Source organism: Leptosomus discolor, chromosome 9 (genome assembly GCF_034619465.1).
Source record: "Leptosomus discolor isolate bLepDis1 chromosome 9, bLepDis1.hap2, whole genome shotgun sequence".
In the NCBI taxonomy this organism is placed as follows: Eukaryota; Metazoa; Chordata; class Aves; order Leptosomiformes; family Leptosomidae; genus Leptosomus; species Leptosomus discolor.
The window spans coordinates 13,040,548-13,056,441 of record NC_141399.1 but is presented as its reverse complement, the minus strand read 5'-3'; the positions used below and the strand labels follow the sequence as shown (position 1 = coordinate 13,056,441).

The following is a 15,894-nucleotide window of genomic DNA, read 5'->3' as shown; positions in this document are numbered from 1 at the left end:
GCTTGCAGGAGCACACCAGACTTGCAGGCAGCCGCCCGCCCGCTTTCATGTTGGTTCTATAGGCAGCTGCGGAGGCACGTGCTCCTGAAATCACCGATAAATTCATAGGCACACACTCGCACCTCTGCATTGCCTGAGCGGAGGGACAAATGCAGTCAAACTCCCACAACAGAAAGGTTTCCAATAAAGCTGAAACACAGAGGTATTGTTTGTCCAACCACTGGCAAATGTACAGAGCCATTGTGTGGGTCCTGAAAGCCTTGGTGCTTTATTCTCTGCAGACTGAATGGCAGCCGCGGGTAATAATAACACAAGATTAAAAAAGCCAACATTATAGGGGCATTTACAACCCACTGAGAGAGTGAAATCTCAGCAAGGCTGAGCTGTGTCTCTAGTGATCCTACGTTTTTACTGCTTGATAAGGAAATGATGGGCAGCTCTGAAGAAATGGCCACCGCAGAGCAGATGAAAGGGGAGTGGGGTTGTCTGTTTGAATGCTGCAGTAAGCAGAGTGGGACAAATGGAAAAGCTCTCTGCACGTTGAGTGACTGGCCTGTCCCGGGCCCTTGCTGGGTGGGCTGGGGGGTGTGTATGTGTGCTTGCACACCTGTGTTGCCTTCCCAGGCTGGTTGAAAAGCTAAGGCTAGCTGGTGTCAGTGGGGCTGGACTTGGTTTGTGTAATTCAGAGCCTGGTGCTTTGGAAGCCTTTGGTCAGCATCATCCGGGCGGTGGTGCTTTGGTAGCTGTCAGCAGATCCACTCGGTGGTGCTTTGGCAGCTGTGGACCGATCACGGTTAAGAGATGGTAGGATTAGCCTTCTGCCTGCAGGAGCAGCTAGTCTTTCTGGAATTCAAATTTGGGGGGACAATAAATATTGAGCTTTCTGAATGCAAGTTTCTGTTTTAAGTCACAGTAATGACAATTACCTTACACAATTTGGATTCAACTGACTGATATAATCTTACATGTGGAATTTCATTATTTTCAAAACAAAGAAATCCCATCCTCCCCAAAAAAAGACAACATTTTTTAAAGGACAGTTCCTTATCCTAAAAGTCAAGTCTTTAATTCAGTGCTGGTTCTAATAATTCTTTAACATAAATGTCTTAGAAAGCTCTTTGTGTACATATGACAGCTTTAAAAGACCCAGGTTTCCTCTGCATACACATGGGAGTTCCATTCGGTAAGCTGGAGGCAGAGTACCAGCCCATAGCAACATCCTCGCAGGATATGCCTAGGCTGCAGAATAATGATGACCTATCAAAGCCAGCCCTAACCTTGCTAGCTTGGGTGTTACCAGCAGGCTAACCCTGGCAGTGCTGAGCTGCTGGAATATGTACCCACCTGTTCAGACAGCTTTTGCAGCTCTCTGCTACTCAGCAAGTTTCTGAGGCAGCATCTTACAGATGTGACCTTGGTCTTTGGTATTGCAACAACTGAAATGGTGGGAGGTATTTTAAAGTAATAAACCATGTTTTAATAAGAACACATACTACATGGCTAGGGCAGATGTGGTTTAATGACTGTACTTTTCCTCTCTAGAAACACTCTGGTCTGTTCAAGTTTTGCTTGTGCCAGGCAGTGTGGCATGGAAATTGCTGGGCCCTGGGTGCTGTTTCTTTGTGGGACATTATGGGGAATTCGGAAATCCAGACTGCTTCACAGATTCATTTACTTGGATTAATGATTCTGTCCCCGCCTCTATTTCCCCAAGAGTGATGTGAAGTTACTTACGTCACAGGGATTTATGAGCTTCTTTCCATATTGGCCATTTTGCAGAGAGTGAAATTCAGCTCGGAGGGCTCTGTGGAAGGACAAAAAATTTGAGTTTGTTCTGTTCTAATCCTGGTTACAGAAAATCAGCAAGTTGCCGCTTAAAGTCTCTTTAAACACAAAATATAAATATCCTTTGATTTTTTTAAATTTTTTTTTTTTGGTCCTTCTCTTTGTCTTTCCCCTTTTCTCTCTCTCTTTCCTTTCTTTTATATGTTTTGTTTTTCTTTTAAATGTTACGTGTCTTAAACTGCCAGCTATTCAGGTTGGGACTTGAGAGCTCCTCTGCACTGGCACAGACCTGTGGAAGAAGGCTGTGGGCTCGCTTTATTTCCACAGGTTGCAAGTGTGAAATTAAATGTATGTCAGAGGTAAGGTCTTTGTGGAAAGAGGGTGTAAAGAGGTGTTGAGTGACACTAGAAAAGAATGGTCTGGGGGGGGTGGGAAGAGAGGATGTAGTTAAAAGTAAATATGATGCTTCCTTTTTGCCAGAACCTTTGCAGCAGAAGCATGGATGTATTCCCAGTTGACAGCTCTCTTGTCTTTCTTTTCCCCCCGCCCTTTTCTCTCTTCCCCTCTGGGGCTACTGTTTTAGGATGAGTTGGTTCCAAACAGACAATACTTTTCTAGCAGATAAACGGACACCTAAGCAGCTGCACTGGTATCTGTCATGAACAGACATACTGTGTAGTGAGGGAAATTATAAGATGGGACCAGCATCATTTGTCATATTTAAAAAAAAGAAAGCTCCCCCTCCACTTGAGCAGCATCCACAAGACAAGCGAACAGCACACTTACGAACTGTCACTTTCTTTTCCAGTCTCTTAATACGTTTTCAAATGCTGCTGTTAAACATTCCACCATTAGGTCCTCTTTGTAAAGGATGTGCTGTAGACAGATGGAAGCAGGGCTCTGTCCTGACACAGATGCAAGACTATAAATTTGCAGTGGAGGAGGTGGGAGATAGTTATTTAGGAGGCTTTTGTGGCTTATTCCAGCATCTGGTATTCTATCAGGGTGCCCTCTGAAGAGGGAAAGGGACAAGGAGCTAGAGAAATGCTGAGCTTGTTTTTCACTTGGTAAAGGTTTTTAATCTTAAAAGAAGGATTTGGAATTTATGCAGGAGGAGACATTGATTGAGAAATAAAGATGCGTCTCCTGGTGTTCACCATTCTCCCTTTGTTTGCTCAGATCCGTGTATCAGGTTATAGGACATCTTATCTGCCGTTCTCTTAATTGCATTGGTTATGTTGGGTGCCGGTGGGCAGTTGCTCAGAACAAATCCATCTTGCTGAGATGCTGATTACAATGGCTTCTGCGTTCTGGGCTGAGCAGGCAGCTTCACGCAGGTTGCTGCCTGGGTGTGTCAGTGGTTGGGCATCCGCACGTAATTGCGTGACTGACCATCTCTGTGGCCTCCCAGCCCATCCACAGCCTCTCCGTTCCAGTCTGTCTGTCATGCCTGGTGGAAACACCCAGCGCTTCCCTGCCCAGCGTGCAGGTTCCCTACCCAGTGCTCACGCAGCAGGCAGGGCTTCCATGCTCCTCTGCTCCTTCATGTTGTAAAAGGGGAGTGGCAGAGTGACATGTGAGGGTTACTTGGATGACTTCTGAAACCTCTATGTAAGAGGTGTGGTTGAGTCATTTGACTGTCTCAGTTCCGGTCATTAACATTTCAAAACGCCTGTTATTTTGCTGTCTGGTTGCCTGAACTTGGTAGAGGATTGTCTAATTGGGGCTTGGTGCAGGCCAACCAACCAGACTTCTCTTCGTTGTGATCTAATCAGATCTTGCAGCTCCTGGGACCAGATATTTCAAGAAACTTAAAGATTGGCAAGTGTTAGACATGTAATTAATTCTTTAAAATCTGATGCTCAAATACTGTAAATGCTCAGTCAGCAATAAGCTTCGGGTGCAGAAGAGTTGCAGCACTGAGTCAAATGGGCTGATTCTGCTGGAGGATATCTCAGTTTCTGGTTTTGTACCTGGGCAGCGGAGGTAGTCTTCCAATACAATTTTATTTATTTTTTTTTTTTTACCTGCAGGCTCTTTGCTGTGGCCCTAGTCTTTGGGGGGTGTTTCACAAAAACAAGTAGAAGCTATATTCCACATCTATCTGTAAATAGACACGAGAATTCCCAGTCTTCCCTTGGCTCTATCATTGCTGATTTTTGCCTCTTCAACCAGAAGAAAAGGAGAGCGACATCTACACCCATACGGGCGAGATGAATACAGCTATCACACAAATGAAATTACTGGCTGCCGAATAGCAACAGCTTAATGAAAATGTGAACTGTTAAACAAATAAAGCCAGTCAAGCTCATAATACTTCTATGTGGAATTTCACTGTATCGCTGAGCAGAAATAGAATTAGGCATAGAAAAGGGTATCTGAAGAAGTCTCTGCCTTCCTCTGTGCTTGGTATATGAAGCTGGACTAGACAGGAGTGAGCCATACCTTAAATATGGACATGCTGCCCTGGCCTGGAGAGGAAATCTCTTTATCCAGTGCAGGAGCCTGCTAAAGCAAAGCAGAAAGGGCCAAGATAAAGCACTAGATTTCCTCTGAAGCCTAAATGCAAATTGTACAGAGGAATAAATCCCTTGAGAATTGTGTGGGGTTTTTTTGGTTTTGGTTTGGAGGTTTTTTTTGCATTTCTTTAGCATCTTCTGCTGGTGAATAATTATCATACCTCTGTGTGGTTGGTGAGTAGCATTAATCTTATGTACAGAAAGGGAAACAGAGATGGGAATTTATCTACAGCTGCTGGGCGAAGTTGGGAGGAGTCTGACAAGAGAGCCTGGGACTCCTGCTCATGCCCTCCAGGCAGTGCTTACCTTCCTGTAGTGCATGGGAAAGCTGCAGGGTTTAGTAACACTCGCAAGTGGCAGGTGAAATCCCCAGGATGAGAATTTAACAACTGCTATTGAAGTCCCGTCTCAAAGGCACAGTGCTGTAGCTGAGGGGTTTTGAAGTGTTTCCAGCAGCTCTTGGCACTCTACCCAAGGACTGGACTTCTCTGTGCTTCCATCTTCATGAAAATTTCTGGAGTTAAAGATGTGCTCGTTAGAACTAGTGCAGGTTAATAATCTATTCCAGGATGAGATCTGGAAAGGCAAAAAGCAGTACGTAAAGTTGGGATCAGCTTGTGAAGAAGCCCTGCAGCCAAGGAGCTGGTGTGTCTGCCTCCAGACAAAATGACATCCTCTCTCCCTGGCTTCTCCCATCCATCTGTGTTTGTCTGTGAACAGTCAGAGGCAAGGGATGGGATGGGGAGATCCCTAGGAGTTTAGAGGAAACTGGAGTTGCTCTTTCTATCTTCTGTCTTTCTTTTCCTCCACCCCCATGCTGATGGCATTTTTTCACAAGAAAGCGTGTCTCCGCCAGGCTTGATCTCAGACTTGTGTGGAGTCACTGGTGGCACTGCAGGGGTATTGTGTCTGGGTCATGCAAAGCTTTAACGCGCTGGGGAATTAGAGACATTGTAGGAGTTTATATTCTAAGTGTCTTTATTTTTCTGGGTGACCTTGTGAAATTTCCTTGCACCAGATCTGTATCTTGCCATCCTGCTGCCTTTATCTAATTTGTTTTCTTGTGTGTGTTACTGACATCCAGTGAAGTGTAATTTGTTTGAGAAGTGGCACTTAAAACAAGGATCCTGCTAGTAATCCCTGCATTGAATCCCTATATACACAATGTTCTAGGAATAATTAAAGTCACAAACTTCAATCTTGAGGGATGCACAGGGGAAACCTATCCTGAAATGAGGCTGGGCATATCTGACTCTTCTACTTCCAGTGCTTTCTAACAGCAGGATTTGCTATTTTTGTTCCAGGACTGAAGTAGATTTGAGTGGAAATCTGACATCCTGAATTTACACGTCCAAACAACAGTGTTCATCAGTCAGTATTCTTACTGTATCCTTTCTCTACCTCTTCTCTCTCATAATTTTCCTCAATAGTCTGCAGGGATCATTTGCCAGCCTGATTCAAATTCCTGCACTTTCCTGGCGTCTTGTTTTATAACATCTTGCATCATGTACTTTCCATTTCTGTAATCCATTTAATCCGAAATACTGGAATGGCTTTGCAGGTATTTATTGCATTTCTTTCTTCCTTGTGTTAGGAGGTAACAGGTCATTTATACAACTTAATCCGAAGTCTCTTGGCTTCTGAGATTATTTTTTCCTTTTATTTTCCCACTGATTATTCTGGGGGCTGGTAGCAAGAGCAGGAATGAGAGGGTGGAGAAGCTGCTTTTATTTGTGAATGCTGTTTCATTACACTGTGCTCAGAGCACAGCTTGGCAGTTTAGCAGTTAAATCCCTGCAGCCGATGTCCCCCAGCAATAACAGTACCGTTGCCTGTCCTTAATTTTTGGAGCGCTGGGCTTAGGGTTTGAAATAATGAAATGCTGTTGCATCAGTAAGTGGTTTTCCATTCCTTTTGGCTCTGGAAACGGATATTCACAGTTGGGTGAAGTTCATTTTAATCCTCACAAAACCAGAGCTGGATTTGTACAAGTTGTCGTTCTGCTTTAGAAACACTCTGTGCCTTCTGGGTCCCTTTATCCCTCCCAGGGGCTAATCCACGAGCTTGCAAAACGCTCGGGGTGAGTCCAGTTGCGGGACAGAGGGGCATCCAGTGTTATCTCCTTTTCCTTCTGCCTTGCCTTCTCTTGCTTGTTCCAGAAAGGCACAGTAGTGTTTGTAGTGTATACTTTCTGATCCGTGTAGATAGTGGGATGTAATTATCTTCCCCTGAGAGAGAGTCATTATGCTGACTGTGAAGAGAGAGGGTCACAGTCCTAATGGGAAAAGCAATCTTGACCAAGTCTAGTGGAGCCATTTCAGACCACTTAAAACTCAGCCAGTCCTTCATGGCACTTGTGATATGTCCACTTTATGTGGTGAGAGGCAATGGGACTAGCGCTTGTCGAGGGATAAAGAAAAATCTATGATAAACTGCAGCATCAGCTTTGGGAAAGCATTGTGTGCTGCCACAGGGGAAAGGCGCCGACAGAGCCCAGCCTTGATTATTATTGTTCTTGATACAGATTTGGAGAAATGCAAGGCACTTGCAGAAGCAATAACCCAGTAGTCATGAAATCTGCCACCTTGGGCTTTCTCTGCTCCAAAAGCTGCCCCTCTGCCCCCAGGCTTGATTCCTGCAGAGGCGACACGATCATTCCAGTTTCCCAAGCAGGTGGCTGGACAGATAGTGACACAGTCCCCAGATCAGAGCCAAATTGCTGGTGGATGCACTGGTGGTTTACCTGGGAAGTTCAGACTTCAGACATGCACAGGCTTACAAGGCAAATTTGGTCAGAGGTTGTCCAATAGCAAAAACTACTTTGCGTCACAAGATGTCTGAGGAAGACAGACTTCAGCGTGCTTTGGCATGTGGTGGAATTGCGGTCAGCAGCAAGGCAAGGAGAAAGGCTTTGGCAGAGCTGATGGAAGGTGGCAGTCAGCAGTTGTGGGTCATACTGAGGGGCACTGGCAGGTCTGTTGGGACCTGCTCAGGACTGAAAAGCAGACACCGCTTCACATAAGCGATTTTCTGTATTTCAGTCCTTTACAGAAGCACAATAGCCAGGGCTGTGCAAGTTAGCAAAGCTCTAAGCTAGTACCCAGGAGAGGAAGAGTCACTAGTAGTGAAATACTCCATGTCTGATTTTCATCCTTTGAGCTCCTCTGTAATGTTATTGGAAAACAAAAATTGTTTAAATAATGGAACAGACCCGATGAAATTGTGCAGTGATGCAGAAGGGGTGAGGAAGGGTTATTTCCTTTCTTTCCATTACTTTCCTTCTCCCGCCTTGCCTCCCAAACGTGGGTGGAATCTACATGTCAGGCACCAGCAACATCAGCCTGGCCTGGTGGCTTTTCTTAATGGTGAGAATGAGATTAAATGCAATTAACATTGAACAAAAACTGCCCTCGGTTCGTATGCCGGTTAATTAACAGCCATCCTTTCAGCAGTCACCCTTTGTAGAGCGGTGTTTGTTGCTCCTGGCCCTGGTATTTTCTAGCACATGTCCAAAATCAAAAGCACTGAGTGTGTTCCCTACTGTGATGTCTGGGGCTACCAGCTCAGCAGGGAGACACAGCCCCCCAGCCGAGATGATTTTTTTGTGCAGTCTAGTAACTGCAGAGCTGCTCAGTCAGTGGCAAAACATTTCTTGTTAAGCAAGGCTAACGACGGGAGCTCTCTGCGAGTTAGAACAATGATCAGAACAATTGTCTGGAGGAAATCAATGTTATAATGCATGAACAAACAGGTGAGTCTCAGAACAGCTAGAGATTAGTTGTGCTAGTAAATTGCTTCATATTTGGGTGATGCAGAGCAATGGGACGGTGTCAAGACAGAGCAAAGCGAACAGCGTGTCAGCTCTTGTGAGTCAAAGGAGAGTGAGGAGGGGGGAGAGGAAACCAGAAAGACTACTTCTGTTCCTTGCGCTCTGTTGGTGGCGTATGTAGACCAGGGGACTTCCACGTGAAAGCACTTTCTGGGGTGTTCTGACAATGCGTCTGGTGAGCTTTTTGAAAGGAGTCTTTTCTGCTGTCAAGCCAGCTTTGAAGACACCATCTGGGGAAGTAGCCAAGAAGTCATTGGGTACTTCTCTGCTTTGCAAAGCTATTAACATCAGTACAGAGAAGAGGGAAAACAAAACTCTTTTCTTAGCTCTTTGAATTAATGTTTCTTGTTACTGCCAGGCATACTCCTGCCCCTTCTTATTCCAAACCCAAGGACAGCAACTGTTGGACTCCTGAAGGATGAGAGAGACAGAGAGGCTTTTCTATGCAATAACTATATGGCACAGAAGTGCTGTGATCCATTAGTCAGCACAGCTGCTCCACAAAATAGCCGATACCCTGAATGTAACAGAACAAATTGCACATAACCAAAAAATACCTACAGTGTACATCAAACCAAAGTGACTCAAATGTCCCTTGCGGTGCTTTGGGGTGCTAATAGCCCCACAACAAATGCCTTATCCAGTGGAAAGGCCTTGAACACCCGTCTTAGGACAGGTCAGGATTTTTGTATTTCGTTAGTGCCTCTCTCCAGACTAACTGAGATGAAGTTGTGCGGTCATGTTGTGTGCCAACAGATATTCTGGTTTGAGAGTTGCCTGCACACGGCAGAGAACTAGGAACTATGGAGATTAATTTCTACTTTGTCACTGACATTCCAAATGCACCAAGTCATTTATCACGGGGATCTGCTTTCTGATTTCTTCATAGCTACACAGTGCCCATATGTGTGAGCGCTGTGGTGTGACTGCTTAAAGGAATATTGTAACAAAGGTAAGGCGCTCACTGGAGGAAACTTGCAGGGTTTACCCCGTGAGACTAAATGCTGACTAAATAAATATGTCTTAGCACAGCTGAGGCTTGGCAAACAGCATCTCTGGCAAACACTGAGAGAGGAAGTTCTTCAAGGTCTGGGCTTCCAAGGAGGGAGATTCCTCCACTGGCTGTGAGCCTCCGACGAGGCCGAGAGCCGAGGCGCAGAGCTAGCCAGTGACTGCGGGAGGTGGAGAGGATGCTGCAGACTCACCAGGCAGCCCCAGGCTCCTACGCTGGGATGCAGACTGACAAGGAAGGAACAGGAGGAAGACAAGAGAGCGGTACATTAGAAAGTCTTGCTGAGACTTGCTTGCCCTGATGCTGGTACCAAGGTCTCAGCTATCTGTTATGGGAGAAGGACCGTGTTGGGTGTTGACTGGACTCCCTTCTCAGCAGGGGTAAGATTTGTGGAGCAGATTTACTTGCAGAGCTCGACCCTTTCTCCTCACTCGACTGGAACCAGAACTGGAAAGCTACTGGCTTCCCCACAGGTGCTGCAAAGTGGCAGGCTGTGTCAGCGGAGCAGCCAGCCAATTTTGACTGCTGTTAGTTCCCAAGTGGGGTCTCATGGTGCTAGAAGACCATGGGTTACTGGCTCAAGGCCCTGCTGGCCAGGAGAGCCATGGAGGAGAGTGCTGCGTGCCCTCCAGCTGGATTTGCTCTCAGGACTGAACAGATTGCCATCCCGGTTTGTGCTGCACGCACAGCTGTGAGGAATTGCCTTTGTATGGACCCCTTTGTATGGACACTGTATTCATATGTAAAGGCACTGGGCTGGAGCTCATCAAGACTGGAATCTCGTGCCTGCCTGACTTTGCATTGGCAGTGGCATTAAAAATAATCTACCTTCTGTGCAAGAAGGGCACTGTCCCTTCTCATTAGCGTGAGTGTGCGGTGCACTCTCCAAGGCTGCTTGCTTCCTGAGTTGTTCTTCTGCTAAGACTGCAACAGAGCCCAGCTAATGCCAGCTGTGGGGGCAGTTATTTTGTGACGAGGCACCAAACTTCTTCAGACTGAGCCTCAAATCGATTAATTTGTAGTATCCTGTCACGTGGGAGCAGCTTGTGATTGCAAACTGCCTGGACTTGTTACATATGCAACTTGTCTGGTGCATATACAATGATAAGGGCATGTAGGAGAGGTAAGGCTTCTCTTTCCCTTTCCTGGCTCCTTCTGCTCAAGGTAAGTGTTATAGCAACCCGGTAGCATCTTGCAGGGAGGATTCCAGGTTGGAAGGAAATGAAGGGGTGCCAAATATGTATCGACACAGGCTAGGTGGAATTAAAGCACTGGTGTAAATGGTTAGCTTAGCAAAGGGTGGGTTTGGTCTTAGAGTGATGATGTCCTTCCACGCTATTACACAGCATGTGAGGCATGAAATTGATGCAACTGTGCTTTTAAGTAGTTAGCCACAGGTTTATAAACTGATGTCCTAGAACAGCGAAAACAATTATATGCATGTTCTAACAAGCATAGCCTTATATGATGGGCTAACAAACCCCAATGCCTTCAGAGCTTCCATGCAGCATGCGCCAGCTGTGTGATGCTCTGCAGTAGCTGGCAGAGGAGACTTCTGGCCTCCAGCGTTGTCAGCTGTTAGTTGTGCCTGCACCGCATGGCATGTTCTGCAGAAGATCCAGAGGAACATGGGTTCATAGCCAGCCAGAGACTGTACTCTGGTTTCACTTTCTTTGTAAATTGAACTTTAGCAGTATTGGAGGGTTCAGGATGGTAGTGGTCTGCACTGGCATGGCAAACGCTGCCAGATCTGGATTGGCATCTGAGCAGGAAAGTCTGAAACATCTGGGAAAGTCAGCCCTCTGTGCAGGCTGTTGTGTACTGGGAGTGCTTCAGTTCCCAAAAAATGCCAACCCCCATGAGCACTCAACCTTCATGAACACTCCATGCCCCTGATGAGGAAGGGGATATTAATTAGTTGCTCCGTCCAGCACAGTCTGGTCTTAGATGTAATTGTATGAGGCCGCTATGGGGAGCAGCATGGGCTGATCGACGGTGTCGTTACCTGCAGCCTTTGTTCACAGAAGCTTCCCTTGGTGAGAGCTGTGCAGCAGGAAATTGGTGTCTGTCCTGCCTGGCAGCCCTTCAGTTCGGGGTCCAGTACTCACTGTGCAAAAGATACTGAGAAAGTTTAGTCATCCAGAGTGAGATGGAACCCAATGTTTTTGCACAAGGAATGTTTGTGAGCCTCCAGCTCGATGCATCTCTGGTATGTGGGTAGGTTAGGCTGGAAAAAATTGATTGAGGTTAAGTGCTGGCTGTTCGCATTTTCTCCTGGAATAAGCAAAAACGTGTACTTATGATTTTGAACATGAAATTGTGTAACTATGATATTCTTTGAAATTACTTTAAAGAAAAAGGTTTTACTGTCTTCCACAAGGGGTTAACCACAGAGTGGCCACATCAGTGGCTTTCACAAAATGTAGCATTCCTGGACACTCCACTGAAGTGTTGTTACAGTGTGAATATGCAAATTACTTTATTGCAAAATTGATTGCGAGTTGTTGCTGCTTCGCTCATTACAATTTGTGTGAGTGCTATTGGAGTTTTTAAAATGTATTACTCTGTGCAAAACTTAAGTCACTAATGATGAGAAAAATTACCTGGGAAATTAGAGTCTGTCGAGTAATATTGATGGTTCATTTGTCAGATTTCTGGATAAGCTTTGTCTAAATAATTTGGCAAACAACTTCCTCTTTATTCTTGGGTTCTTTGAAGCTTTTCCCATTCATTGTTGTTAGAGATGAGGCTGTCTTTGGAGATGCATGGTCAGTGTAGACTGAATATGCTGACATTGCAGGTGTTGGGCAGTGAATATCAGCCTGCTACGTAGAAGCAGCCCAAATGATGTCCTCACTCTTATGTTGATCCTGTGCCAGAATGAGTGGTGTTTGCAGGTTTAATGGCAGCTAATCAAACTGCTCCCATGTCCTGCTGAGGCTGGGACTCAGCATGCAGCTCCGTTTACTCCTGTGACCCAGCAGTGCTGAGGCTTATCTGAGACCGTGGCCTTTTTCTCCGGCTGTGGGCCATTGGATTTATAAACCCTAATCATTTGCAACTGACAATATATTCTTGTTCACAGGATCAGTGTCAGCTATGAAACCATGACCTGCTGTCTTGCTTCTACAGTCCTCTGTCCCCTTGAGTGTCTTGTGTTTTACAGCAGGCGAAACCTGATGCTTCTTCTGTGGGATTTTCACCCTGCCAACACTGCTCCTTCATTTCAGAAGGAATCGGTCCCATGTCAACAGCTGCACAACTAACTTACTGCCTTTCCCTTTGTCTCCTTTTTCTTCCAGGAGCTGTTAGTTAATTCTGGATAAACATCAGCCACCAAAGAGCAAAGGACAGGGACCACAGATGCCCTTGGAAACCCCAGCATCCTTCTGGATAGACAGTGACCAAAACTGGTGCCTTCTGCCCTTCACGGTCCAAGATGATGACATGATTTCTCTTCCAATTGCCTGCATGTATCAGTCTCAGTGGATGTTCCTGGAGTTGGGAGAAGGGTCCTGGGAGAGTGGGACGCTATTGCTTCCTTTTTTATTGCATTACAATATAAAGAGTCATATTGACCCCAGGTGCTTCCAGCACATCTTGTAGCTTGGAGGCTTGCCCAATACGAGCCTGGTTCACCCTATGCTAGCTTTGGTTTCACCCATCCACATCTGAGTTTCAAGAGCTGTTATCTTTGTCCGTTTGCTCTGGAGAAAGGGGTCCGAAGTATTTGGAAGTAACCCTGACTAACTTGTTAGGATTAACTTCCTAGCATGCTCCCATCGGTTACACCAGCAGGCACGTTTCTTCCCTTCCAAGGTTCCTTCCTAAACAATAAAGTGTTTAATGGTCACTGTGTGCTGTGAGATACTTTCAGTCCCATGAGTTTGTAAATTGCCGTTTTCTGCCTCCTACCCATGCCAACAAAAACTCCAGACAAGTGTAAGGAATAGATATATTTCAAGTCACAGTTTCTAAATCACAAAAGTTGTTTGTTTTGGGCCTGGGATGAATGACTTTGGCTTATTTGAAAGTACTTGGAAGAGTGCAAAGTCCTGGCTGAAGGCAACTGGTGTTGGTGGGTCGTACTGACAAAACCTTTGCCTTCTGAATGCAGAGCCCAGTTATCTTTCTCTGCACCAGCTCTTGTGTTGCAGTTCTTGCTTTGTCTGCCATAAGCCACCATCCCTCTCAGCCCTGTGCTCTGTTTTGAGCCCTCTCCTTGCAGAGCCGAGGGACGGTGGGAGCGGTGTGTGTCTGGCGTTTCATCCTTGTAGAGGCAGATTTGCAAAAGACCTGTCAGCAAACCAGGGCAGCAGGTCTAGCTTGGTTCCCCTTCTCTGGCTAAAGCTGCTTCTCTGGCAGTGTTTGCTGCTCGTGTCCTCTCTGACTGTATCTGACAGTTTCTGAAGAATGTGAACATGGATTTTTGGAGGTCATGTCAGAGTTTAATGTAGCGTTTATGAAAATGGATGAGGGGGGCTGGGAATAGTTTTCTGTGTTATATTCTGCTTTGTCTCTTTTTTTTTTTTTTTCTTTCAGCAGCAACTTAGCACTTTACATCTTCATTAAAGCAACAAAATGCCTTTCCTTCTTATGGAGAGCTGGTGCCACAACCCTCTTCCTCCTCAGAAGCGATGTTTGCTTACCCATGGCTCATCTCTTGTTAGTCTCAGGTCTTGCAAAAATTCCAGCTTTTTATCACTGTGCAAGTCAAATTTGCAGTCACTGAGGGAGGAAGGGCAAGTTTTCCAAAGCAAAGTAGGACACTTGGTGGCCTTAGATCTGTTTGTAGCAGTACTGGGTGGGCTTTTGCTGCTGCTGCTATGCCGACTTTTGGATCTGCTTGGGATAGTCAGGTTCTACAGAGCTGCAAAACTTCTGACTCTGCATGCGGGGAGTTTGGAGCACCAAGGTCTATCACTGACTAGATTTTAAATTGTTGTTGGGTTGAAGAGAAAAGTACCTATTTAGCTGCTTCCTCATTTTTCTCTTACCCCTCTCCGGTGTTGCCTTGGCATGAGTAATTTGCATGTCATTATTTCAGCTGCCCTAAATTGAGGGGGGACCATGATGCCAGGGCTGATTATTTGGCGGCACTGGACAATTTTCTCTGTTAGGCAACTGTAATACGTTTCCGTGTTCTTTTATAATGAGCTTTATTTACCAAATTGGCAATTCCTCTTTTGAGAAATAACTGATTACAGCATTCAGGGAGTTGCTGTCATCTCAAGATATGCAGGTGTCTGTGGAACATAAACAGATGTGATCGTTCAGACGGTGAACTCAATTGATAGAGGGTAGGGGAAAAAAAAATCAGCCGTAAAATCGTAAATGTAACATCTCCAACTAATGTTGGCCAGGTGCATTGTGTCTGTTTTGCAGCCCAACAAGGACGAAGTGGCACTTTAAGGCCATCCAGTACCTCCAGATGAGGGACTGCTTGATTATTAGCTGAAAATATACCTCTTCCGTGTCATCGCACTTCAGTACTTCCCTAACTCTCAGATTCTGGTAGTCTCCAAGGACAGACATTAGTTCAACGCGTAGCCTTGAAGTGCAAAACTCCTTTGTCCTGCCATGTTGGGTTTGATTTTAGCTTACTCCATGATGGATGTCTACAAAGTTCTTTGTGATCATGTGTGTGGGGATTGTGGTCCCACCTGCCTTTCAGGCGGTCCCTTTCCTTTGGTGTTTCCTAGAGCCCAGGAGCAGTTTGTTGCTGCTGTTGCTGTAATCATCAGCTCAGGTATCTGAGCCCAGGGAAAAAACCAAATGAGCAGAGATGTCGACAGGAAATTGTCAGAGATGAAGTGCAGTTTGCAGAGCCTCAGCTGCCATCTGAGTAAAAAAACCTACAGGTAACACAGCTTCTCGGGCGAGTGTTTTCACCCCCCTCCCCCCATCTTTCCTGCTCCTACACTGCCAAGGCCCTTAAGGAAGATGGAAGAAGCCCCGCATCTTCTCTTGGCCTTCCTCTTCTTACGTTTCTACTTGACTGCTTGTTGGATATTCTGAGCATGAATTTTTTTTTCATGCAAGATTGTGACAGCAGGTGTCAGTTACGCTCCGAAGTGGCAGAGATCATTACTCCTGGAGCCTGGTGTCCAGTGTTGAATAGCTTTCCTTATCACAGAGCTACCATCACAGTTGGCATTAATGGGCAACTAGGACAGCAGGATAAACAAGGTCTGAATCTATTGTAGAAGCTGAATTGGAGGCAGTTTCCTCCAAAGGCAAGTTTGAGGTAGGGCAGGGGCAGCCGACCATGCTGCTGTCTGTGCTGCATGTGCTAGATAAAAAGGAGCTCTTTTGTGTCCAGGAATATCTGTGACCTCTGACCTGCTAAAACCAAACTTGCCCTTTGCCACACACAGTTCAGGCGCAGTGCTCCGTTCAGCTGAACAGCTGCATGTCCATTTTGCCTGCCTGCTTATTGCAGTTCTGTGCGCAAATTGGGTAATTGTGTGTACAAATGCATCCGGTAATTCGGATGCAATGTGCACAATTGTGGTAATTTCATGTGAAAATAAAGGCTTGCAGAGTGCCCGCTTTACGAGTATGAATTGTTTTAAAACTGGCCAGATGAATGGAAGGAACAACCTTGTTATTCATGCATAATTTCTTAGTATTGCAGGAAGGAAAAAGAACAAAACCAACGAAGTTAGAGAAGATACAGCAGATAGCAGAACTGATAGAAATTTTCCTGTGGGCTTCAATAGATTTTTAAATGAGACATTCAACAAGCA

At 45.6% G+C, this 15,894-nt stretch overlaps 1 protein-coding gene across 2 annotated transcripts in view; it reads left to right on the top strand.

Annotated features, from left to right (window-relative positions):
• Nucleotides 1–12,979, top strand: part of CHCHD6 (coiled-coil-helix-coiled-coil-helix domain containing 6) — a 111,362-nt gene extending 98,383 nt beyond the window's left edge. For both annotated transcript variants that reach the window (XM_086470029.1, XM_086470030.1), the window contains exon 8: nucleotides 12,448–12,979. In XM_086470029.1, coding sequence (XP_086326155.1) covers nucleotides 12,448–12,471 — 24 coding nt within the window. In that variant the 3' untranslated portion in view covers nucleotides 12,472–12,979. The remainder of the gene's footprint in view (nucleotides 1–12,447) is intronic.
• Nucleotides 12,980–15,894: the final 2,915 nt, after the last annotated feature.